Source organism: Triticum dicoccoides, chromosome 3B, assembly GCF_002162155.2.
Source record: "Triticum dicoccoides isolate Atlit2015 ecotype Zavitan chromosome 3B, WEW_v2.0, whole genome shotgun sequence".
In the NCBI taxonomy this organism is placed as follows: domain Eukaryota; kingdom Viridiplantae; phylum Streptophyta; class Magnoliopsida; order Poales; family Poaceae; genus Triticum; species Triticum dicoccoides.
The window spans coordinates 856,882,083-856,892,990 of NC_041385.1; the positions used below are offsets into that span (position 1 = coordinate 856,882,083).

Sequence of the window (10,908 nt, forward strand, 5' to 3'; positions counted from 1 at the left end):
AGAGAAATAAACAATAATTTGGTAGCCTTTACCATGATGTGTTGCCTTGGTGCTGGTTGGCTGTACCAAGTTTCCCGCTCTAACAGGAGGAGAAGGTTTATTACCCTTTTTGTTTGGACCTGACTCTGGAAAGAAAACAATTTGCCCTTAAATTAGTGTAAACAAGATAAATGAAGCCAATGACAGAAGGCTTCGCCATTCCCTCAATCAGAGCTTTTATGAGTTTCGAGACAATAAATTAACAAAAGAAAATTGTGGTGTAAAGCACACTCCTATTTATGATAGTAGAATGTGTAACATATCCCATGCACAAAAAAGTGAATCATGTTTTAATACTGCGATTAAAGTAACTGATAGAATATTCAAAATCACCCGCAAAAGAAAAGATAGAATATTCAAAAGAAGGATCATTACTTTCTGTCTTCCCTTCCTGCACTTTGAACGGATTTGATACTCCTTCAAGAACTCTTATTTTTGTATGCCCTGCGATCCTTACTCCAAGCTTAACTTCCTTTTTTTTCGAATTATCCATAATAATGGCACCTTTATAGTCACGCTTCCCATCACTCAAATCAAAGGTACCATTTTTCACTAGACTTGTCAATCCCGTTGTTTTTTGCGGTTGTATTATGCTTTCCTTAAACTCTTCCTTAGACCACGAATCTCGATTTTTATCGAACGCTCCTTCAATGAGAACTAGCTCAACTTCTACTGAAGCAAGATCGTGGTCAGACGCAATTGGATCATCACCATCGTACATGACAACTTTTATGTGACCTCCACCATCCTCAGTCTGTACAATTCTGTTTTTGTAAATTGTACTCTTCACGCTATTTTCAATTGCTAGTCGAAATCTTGTTGATTGGCTTAGTTTTGATCTGCACCAGCAGATAACAGATGATACGTTAAATTCTGAAAGAAGAGAGCAACAATGAACTGTTCTTAACTTCTGATGCTAAACTTGTGGCTCAACTAGCGAACTACAGTTTCTCTTTATATGTAAGTAGATAAGTGTGGTAAAGTAGCTTAGACCCATCTTATTGGCAACACTCATTATTTGGATCCCTATTTCACTTCTGACACATTCTGCTTCATAAAGTGGGTGTTAGTCGCACTATTGTACCAGTTTAGACTACGCCGTACGATAATTAGACTGAAGAAGTTCTCAAAATAATTGATGGCTTGAGAAAGAACATGAACACAGAGAAAAGAATTTGGTCCAGAATTTCAAACTTTACCCTGTTTTCTACATATTTAGTACTATATGATTGTACCGTATAAATTATTATTGAATTTCCATGAATTGCACAACAGAACTTGGTAAACTTGTATAATTTGGTTCGAAAGTATGATGTAAGGAAGTACAAATTCTACGTGCTCATTTAGATTGTTTGTATCACTTACAATAAAGCATTGAAAGTACTACAATATCAACATGTATGGTAGGTAGTATGAAGTGTCCAGATATTTGAGCACCTTAACTTGGTAAATCTTGAATCGTAAACAGATATATTTTCGCTGGAGGAAGTTTAGTGCGAATTTTATTTTCTTAGATTTGGAAATGGATTCAATCTTCCAATTTTATAGATGGGGTCCATTTACCATCCATATTAAGCTTGTATACGATCTGAAACCTATGATGATGTTAGCAATAATCTTGTCTAGCAAATAGGTTTAAGCTAATAACAATCAAAGTGGCCGGTGATTTGGCTAGTTCGGTGTACTGCGACTTGCATGTCGTGTGTCAAGTAGTAGTAGCTTGGCTACAAGTAGCACTTGGCTGTGTCTACATGTTTGAGTTAGATTAGGAAGCAAACAGGTTGAGTCCAGGTAGTATTAGGAGGTCAAGTCCGTGTTCGGTAAGGAGATAGAAGTCCAAGTCCTAGTAGGTTTGTGCAAAGTTGTATCGAGATAAAATAAGGAGAAAGAAAGGGCACGATAAGGGCCCTTGGCTATAAAAAGTAATGTATGCGCATGCTCGCTGATTTTTTATGTGATTGATCAGTGGGCGAGTTTCGACAGATGATAGCGCCCAATGTAAAAACACACATATTTCTGATACCTATGATGATAGAGCGTAATAAAATAAAATCCACATTTCAACACCGTAAGTTACCTGAAACGGTGGACATCCTGAGTTCCAAACAGCCACTTTTCCAAGACATTATTTTTTCAAAAATGTTCCAGTCCTAGTATCCTGGTCTAGTCACAGATAAAGAAACTTCTCACCTCTGAGATGGAGATGCCTTGTAATGATTTACTTCAACACACTCTTCTTTTCGCATTTCTTGGATTTGGAATTTGAGCTCTTTTTGATTTTTCTTGAGTTTTCTGAGATCTGCCTTGAGTACTCTGAGATCTTCCTCATGTTGTTTCTTGTCTTTTTTCCTCTTTTCCTTGAGCTTTTTAATTTTGCTCTTGAATTTTTCCTCGGTGCTCAATTTAACCTATGAAAAGGTGGCACAGTTTATAATCAAACATTATAGAGAAAAGTGAGTGCAGTACAGAGAAATTTGGGCCCGGGAAAAAATAGTCACCCTTTAGCTATTCAGATTCCTTATTTGATCAACTGGGTAGTAAAGAAAAGCCCAAAGTAGCAAGAGACTCCACACATGATTTTTTGTAGGAAAAATAAAAAGTAGACACAGTTTTCCGTTGAATGAAAGATGAGAAGATACCTGCATGACTTCTTTCAATTCGATAACGGCGCGAACGATATCCACAAGCCCCTCCCGAGGCGGCATGCCGTCATTTGGCCTGCTCGTCTCCCTAAAAATGCACGAATATGTTGAAGGAATCAGAGGAAAATAGAGTAGAAAGGAGAGCAAAACAGTAAAAGGGACTAAGGGAGTGAGTAGAAACCACTGACTAACCCATTCTGGCAGTGGCAAAACCTACAGCGCTTGGCATCGGAGGAGCTCGAGTCGTCCCTCCCTGGATCCTGCTTCCTCTTCTTCCCCATGGAGCCTCCCCTCCAAAGACGAAGCTGTTCTTCAGCTGATTTGTATGCAAGGTTCCTCGCTTGCTCTGTGCGGGGGTCGTGGGAGCCCTCCCTTGCCTTTACCCAAGAGCCAAGGGAGGTCACGGGCAGCCAACTTTCCCCACGACATGTGGGTTCCATACGCGGCTACCCAGCTCGTCCTGTCACAACAACTAGTTCAACGTCTACGGCTAAGGTCTCCTTTGGTTTGGAGGAACTTCATAGAAATTTTAGAGGATAGGATTCTTATAGATTTTTTTTCTTTAAAGCCCTTTGGTTTATAGGAATGGATTTCTATTCCTATATAGGATTGGTTCCTATCCTCCACATTTCATAGGAAAATAAAAATGAGCCTAGAGTCAATGAAAAAATTCCTTTGGTGTCAACCAAATGACATCTTGTTTCCTATTCCTACTCATAGGATTTGAGATACATGTCATCTCATTTCCTACAAAATTCCTATTCCTACTATAATCCTATCCTATGAACTAAAAGAGGCCTAAGTTCATTGGTCCGGGAAGTTCATTGGAACTCATGATGCTGTCCCGCGTCCGCTTGCTGTTCATTGCAGCGGAAGTGCCCCGTTTTCCCGTGTCTACTCGGTTACTACTATTCTAGTCACGTGGTAAGAGCATCTCCACTAGGAGCCTGCTCGGAATGCTGGAAAGGAAAAACGCAGGATTGGAAAAGTTGTAGGAATAGGAAAGAAAATCATGGAAAAACGGCACGCACAGATTAGCAGCGGAAGCCTTCGCAGCGCATAGTAGCAGGGCAATGATTGAGCTTTTTTATATTGGAAAAACATGATTGAGCTTTTTTTATTCGGTTACAACCACAGCTCTTAGGGCATCTTCAACGCGGACCCACAAACCTCCCGCAACAGTCCGAACCATGAAAGCCATACAACCGGAGACAAACTGCCGGGGGGGGGGGGGTAGTCCGGACATGCAAGTCGTCGCTCTCCGCCCCCTGACCCACCCAAAAGGAAAGCGGAGCCCGCACTTTTGTAGCATTCCACACTGTCTCCGCGCCAAAACCCCCAACTCTATTCTTCCATTACCCACCACTCTCCGCTCTTTTCTCCCACCCTCTCCTTCCTTCCGCCGCCAACGCATGGACCTGTCGGAGATGGAGCCGGCGAAAGTGCCGAAGGATCCGAGCATCACACTCGCTCAGAAGATCAGCTCGGCAATGCGGCAAACTCGATGCGTCAAAGCGAAGGCCGCAAAGGAGGAGAAGCCCAAGAACCGCCAAAGAAGGTTAGAAGAAATTTACGAGGGAAGAAGTGGGAGGAGGAGAGGTCGAAGCGAGAAGGTGCGACGGCCAAGATGATGGAGAGGTTCGAGGACATCTTGGCGAAGAAGGAGGAGGCATGCGTGAAGAGCTCGGGAATCAAGGAGGAGAGGAAGGTGGAGAGGATCAAATTGTTGACGGACGCAACGGACACGAAGATCAAGCTCGAAGAGAGGAGGACCATGATCGAAGAGAGGAAGGCCGCGCTCGAGGAAAAGAGGGTGAAGATCGCCGCAAATGCGGAGGAGGCTAAGATGTTGACCTTGAATGTGGACTCTTTGGATGCCGACACAAGAATCATCGTGCAAGATGAGTTGGCGGCGGCGGACTATGTGGACGTGGCGGAGGCGGAGGCTGCCTACACGGTAGCGACGGCACCACCTTGATCGAGGAGCAGACGGCTGGGATTGCCGGTCCAGCAGAGCAGAAATGCACGGACTGATGTTCTTTTGGATTTGGACATGTAAAATCTAAGCATATTTGCCTCTTTTTGGTTGTGATAGGGCATGCGACCTGGTGCTGGTGTGATCCGTCGTGCTTTGTGGATCGGAGCACATTTAAATTTGAATTTACTGGCGTACATATACAAGTTAACGTTGGATGGTGGCCTCCCGCATCCATGTCCGTGGACTGGTCCTCCCCTATCCGCAGGCGGATGCGGCAGGAAATTTGGGGGTTGCTGTTGGAGATACCCTTACCCTGCTACTCCTGCTAACTCTCTCTCTGGGTCAGGCAGTGCCTCGGGGATCCTAAAAAAATGAGCTTAGGGCATCTCCAACGTCGATCCCTAAATTTTCTTCTGCATTCGTCCGCGGATAGGGTGGACTAGTCCACGGAGACGGATGCGGGAGGCGGCCATCCGACACCGCCTGTATCCATCTGGTCTCCCTTATTTTTTTCGAAAGTCTGCATGTTCAAGTAGGCGCATACATAGAGTAGAGACATTTAAATAGCCGCATACATAGAGTAAATATGTTCAAATAACCACATGCAGTAGTAGTTTAAATTTTAAAAAGTTCAAATATTACATTCCAACATTGTTGTCCCCTTTAACTGCCCACATATGCTCAACCAGTTGTTCCTTCTACTGCTCGTGAGTTGGTCGGGGTCTAGCTGGAACGCTGGAGGTGACGGAGACGTAGTTTCAGCAGAGGTGTGACGTGGCGGCCGGGGTGGTGGAGCGGCGACGAAGGAAAGAGAGAAAGAAGAAAAGAGGGAATATGAGAAGGATTGAGGTGTAGGGTCCGGGAAGGGTTTTCAATGGACTGGGGTGTCGGGGTCCTATGTGTTGCTGTCTGGACTCCTCGCAAAGCCCCATGTTTATCTTGGAATTGACAGAAAAAGACGCCCGGACCGTTTGGCGGACCTATACAGACCCGAGTTGGATGGCAAACCGCGTATGGACTATGGACCACGTGATCTGGACATATGCGGGTGATTTGAGGATCGGGGTTGGAGATGCCCTTACACCGGATGTTGAATTCCAATGGTTTTGTCTCATAAACACAGAAAGGTTCCGTTTCATATGGAACTGCTCCCGTTTCCTTGTTCCCAACACCATGTAGAAAAAAAAATCATAGGAACCAATTCCTTTGAATTTTCTTCGGAAATCTCTTACCGAAGAGGACCATCTTACTAACCTTAAAATTAGGAAATGATACTAGAGAATCACTTCATATTTATCGTTCTAATTTTAATCCATAAAGTCACCTCAATGCCACTACGGCTATCTTCAGAAATTGTTCTAGATATGCATCATATAATCTCAGTGATCCCAAAATATTCTATCCAACACAAGAAACTCATAGCATGAGAAATATTCAATTCACCGCAAAGAGCATAGAAGGTGGTTCACCTTTATTAACAAAGCCGATGACCACAATCAAGATCGGAAACTTACATGATCAAGGAAGAGAGAAAGAAATAAAACACATACCTACTACTACAAACCCTCAGCCACGAGAAAGGACTACTCCTGCATCATCGTGGGAGCATCAAGGGATTGATTGAGAGGTTGAAGAATTGCCTCTTCAACAGGGTGCCGGATCAGGGCTGAAACGAAGATCGCCTCGGGTTGGAAAGTAGTGGTGGCAGAAAAATTCACGATAAATCTTTCTGGCGTTTTTGGGGGTATACAAAGGTAGTGACGGCGAAAGGCGGTGGTGAGGTGGCCTAGGTACGTCGCACGGCCCCACCACGCGGCCAGGGCCTGGTCCGTGCGGGGCCCACATGAGCCTCCTCCGGTGGCTCCTGTGCCCTCTTGCTTCTTCTCAATGTGAAACTTCGCGACACATTTTTCTTTTATTTATTTTGTCCCTGAAAAGGTATTTTTCTACAAATTTCAGAAAAATGCAGAAAACAACAACTGACACTGTGCAATAGTTCAATAGATTAGTTCGATAAATCCATATAAAATAATGCCAAAACTATGTAATCATGGTATAAAACTAACATAAGCATAGTGAAATTATAGATACAAATGAGACGTATCAGCATTTCCAAGTTTAACTTTTGCTCGTCCTCGGATAGGTATATGATAAAAAAAATATTGTGAATGCTACCTTAACATAGACATGATTATCTGATGTAGTCTTATTTAACTCAAAGAATAGCAATGCAAAACAACATATTCACCGATTTAAATTGAACGTGCACGCTTATTTGGCATGCGTCTTACGCTGTGTGTGGGTCCACACCGTCTCACATCCTCGCTCCGCTCGATTCCACACGTGCGACCCTGCGCTTGTGTGTAAAAATCTGGTGCGACTTTCTGGGGTTACAACCCGGTCACCCATTGGTCACAGAGAAGCTAATGCCACGTAAAAGCTCAGCCCACACGCTATATGCCATAGCTGCGTCCTCCCCTCCCAAGCCTCCACGCGCCGTGATGCCAATGCCGCCACCACACCCGACGCCTTCACCTCATGCATTCTTCTTTCTGCAGCTAATTTGGCGCCGGCACTGCACCTCGCTTCCTCTTCCTCCTCATCTCTCAGCAATAGGACCATGAATCATTCATGAACTCATTGAGCATGCAGTTTTCTCTCTAAGCAATCCCGTTTGATTCGAACAAATATGGAGGTATCCCTGATGAATAATATTGCGTTCCTCATAAAATTAATCAATTGTTTTTTAAAATACTCACCACAATGATCCAACTTAAGAAGTTTGATCTTTCTCTCTACTTGATTATTAACTTCATCCTTATATATGTCGTCAATCAACGCCATGAAATATATCGTTCCACATTTTTCAAACCCACCATTTATCTCACACAGATCAAAATGTATGAGTTCTAAAGATGCCAAATTTCTCTCCCCAACTATGGCGTGAGGCTTCCGATGTTGCTTCGATTGCACAAAACTATGGCAACTACAACTATAGACAATGGTGCAATTCAGAATTAAACCCGTATTGGATAGTTGAGAGATTAAATCAAAATTAACGTGACATAAATGCGGGTGTGAAACATTCACATCATCCTTAACACCGCCACAAATCTTGTTTACTAACAAATTATAACAATTCGAAAGAAAAAAGTGGAACAAGCCTCCACAGTCATAGCCTTCCTAAAAAATGCAGATATAACTCTAAAGGCATATATAACTCTCCAAAATTTGCTGAAAGGACTCACCCTGTGCGTTCGGTTTATTCAGTTTACATGGTTCGGTTTATACGGTTTTTCGGTTTGTACGGTATTAATACTTTGGTAAATACGGTATGAAAATAAAATACGGTTTGGTTTCGGTATATACCAAATTATTTCGGTATGGTTTCGGTATATACCATAAAAACCAAAGTTGACGCGAATTTGAAAATGACGTATAATAATTTGCAAATTTATGACTCAAAACACATACTATTTTACACAAATAGTATATGACTACATATATAAGTATATATGAATGCTTTGATTCATCTGTTGATGGTTATGGACGTGCTTAGCATTTTAAAAGTAGAAAAATGACAATGTTACAAGAAAATTTACGTGCTTAGTAGTGAATTTAACTCATGTACAAGAAAAATGACAACTTTTATGGTTGTTCATCTCAAGAAATATAAATTTATTTTTTTACTTTGGTTTATTCGGTTAACCGTTCGGTTGTATATACCATAAAACCAAAGTTCAAATCGGTATGAAAAGTTCATACCATACCGAAACCAGAAACCATAAAAACCATAAAATCGGTTCGGTTCGGTTTATTTTCGGTATGGTTTTTCGGTTCAGTTTTCAAATGCACAGAGTGAGAAAGGACCTACATTCTTGAAAAATATTTTTGAAGTCTGGTGTGGCCCAATAAAATATGTAGGAGCGTCCTAAATTCCTGCAAAAAGGAGCCCATCTTCCTGTAAAATATTTCGGAATATGGATATAGCTTCACAAAAATCATAGACGGCCTCATATTCCTGCCAGATATTTCTGGAGTTGGAACTAAATTCGGGAAAACCACAAAGATATCCACGAAGAGCCCAAGACAATGTAGAAGGACGCCCCCGGAGGTCATGGGGGCTTGCAAATATCATGTTTTCGCCAAAAATATTTTGAAGTTTAAAAAATAACATGTTTTGCGTTGATGGCATTGCCTTCTCTAGTCCTCTCATGCATGTTGGCAGTCACGCTAAGCTTCTAACGAGCAAAATTTCGCATGCTATTAGTACCCTTTGCCTTTTATAGAGTAATAGATAATTATCTGTGCATTGCAGCGGTGGCACAAATATTCTAGTAGGTTAACCCATGATTTACATGCCCATATTAATGTGATTCTGTAAAAAATAATTTTATTTGATAAGCACTTATTGACTTACCAAAAAAACATAATTTTATTTTGTAAGTCTATAAGAGGTAGCACAGTTGAGGCGGTTTCCAGGGACAATCGGTGAGAAAACCACTATGGGCGTAAGTAAAGTTGGACGAAGGATGAGCGGACGACAGAACATTACATTTTTTAAAGTGGGAGAGTATGGTTATTCAACCTCCTCGTATTTCAAGATATGGTACTCACTGCCCTAGGGAGGCTAATGAAGTTGCTCATCAGCTAGCAAAACATGCATATGATAATAGCTCAGAGTTTTTCTGGGATGGAGACCCACCATCTTTTCTGTTACAATTTTTGTATTAAACAATGATTAGGCATGTACAATGGTTGATAAGACAGTTTTATCATAAACCTTGCATGTAGTCTAGAGATGACAATAAAAGTATGTCTACAATGAGTTATCTCTTAGTCTTATCTTCAATAACTAGCTATTCTAAAAATATGATGAGACATACTGTGCTAAGAGATCATATCTTAAATAAGAGAAGACAAACAGTTTCTTATGATTTCTCTCTCCTCCACCTCAATATTTATTCTATGTGGCACTCCTAAGATAGCACCATTGTACATGCCCTAACTTGGTTGGATGAGCAGTAAACATAGAGAGGCTTTCCCGTTAAAAAAAGATATTCTGAATATTTTTCTAGATTTTGTTTTGTGGCAGACCGGATTTCTTCCCCTTTCTTAGACTCTGTTTGGTGGAAGGGTATCCTATATGTGCTCTTGAAAACCAATGTGTTTGTCATTTGGCGAACCATATGTGGATCGGGAGAGGGAGATTGGATCCAACGGCTGGAGGGAGAAGGATGGGGCGCGGAACTTCCAAGGAAGATCCTGTGATCTTCCTTTTCGGCAGGCTCTCGTCTCGCTTCCGATCCTCCTGGTCGCGGGAGTTCCTTGGAATGGAACGCCTCCGGGCTCTGCTCTGCTCTTCTCTCCTCTCCTCTCAGAGTCCTCTCCCTTGATAAATCTTGCATGAGTGGGTACGCTCACTTGCATTGCCAATTTGCCATTTTGATCGCCTGCTTCCTGCTTGCTTCCACAAAACAATCTTCATTCGAAGGCAGGCAGAGGAGGTAGTGCAGTGGTGTGGACAACATAATGGGGCTGTGGGGCGTCCTGGCGGCCATCGCCACTCTCGCGCAGCTGTCCGGGGTGCACGCCGTCATGCTCATCGCACTGGCCGCGCGCCTCCTGCGGATTCCGCAGTGCGAGACGGAATGCGACAACCTCGAGAGGTGCGCGCGCAGGCTCTACGCGCTGCTGGACATGGCTACGCAGCATCCGGCGGTGGCCGGGCTGGTCGCCGAGGCGCTGGGCAAAGCGGCAGGCCTGGTGGCCTCCTACCGCGGGAGCACGCTCTGGTGCGGCGTCCGCACCGGCGGGAGCATGGAGACGCAGCTCCGGGACATGCAGAGTCGCCTCGACTGCCTGTGCGCGCTCGTGCTGTGCGTGCACGCCAATCTCCTCACGGCCACGGCGCCGGATCCTTCTGATGATGCCAGGTGAGATGTTCGATCCATCCACGATGCGGTCAGCGGTACCAGTGCCCTCATTGGCTGTCTCTGTTTACTTGGTGACTGATGCAGGAACCACCATGCGAGTGACCCATCACACGGCGCAGAAGCTTCTGATGCTTCCGACAGTCAGAGGCGCGATAATATCGGTCAGGGAGGAGCAGACGATCAGCCAGACAAGAAGGAGCCAGGAGCAGGATCTGAATCCGTGTGATTTCGCTTTGCATGACACACACGTAACAGAGAATTGTCCGGTAGCCGTCGATGCGTTCGCTTCTCAAGTTACTATCCAAGTTGTCAG

General features: G+C 43.5%; 1 protein-coding gene across 2 annotated transcripts in view; it reads right to left on the minus strand.

Annotated features, from left to right (window-relative positions):
* The window catches only part of LOC119278985, a 7,702-nt gene extending 4,632 nt beyond the window's left edge, over positions 1 to 3,070 (minus strand). For both annotated transcript variants that reach the window (XM_037560390.1, XM_037560388.1), the window contains exons 1-5: positions 2,874 to 3,070; positions 2,679 to 2,769; positions 2,230 to 2,447; positions 415 to 878; positions 33 to 125 (exon numbers count right to left, since the gene is read on the minus strand). In XM_037560390.1, the coding sequence (XP_037416287.1) occupies positions 33 to 125; positions 415 to 878; positions 2,230 to 2,447; positions 2,679 to 2,769; positions 2,874 to 2,962 (955 nt within the window). In that variant the 5' untranslated portion in view covers positions 2,963 to 3,070. The remainder of the gene's footprint in view (positions 1 to 32; positions 126 to 414; positions 879 to 2,229; positions 2,448 to 2,678; positions 2,770 to 2,873) is intronic.
* Between the last annotated feature and the right edge of the window lie 7,838 nt (positions 3,071 to 10,908).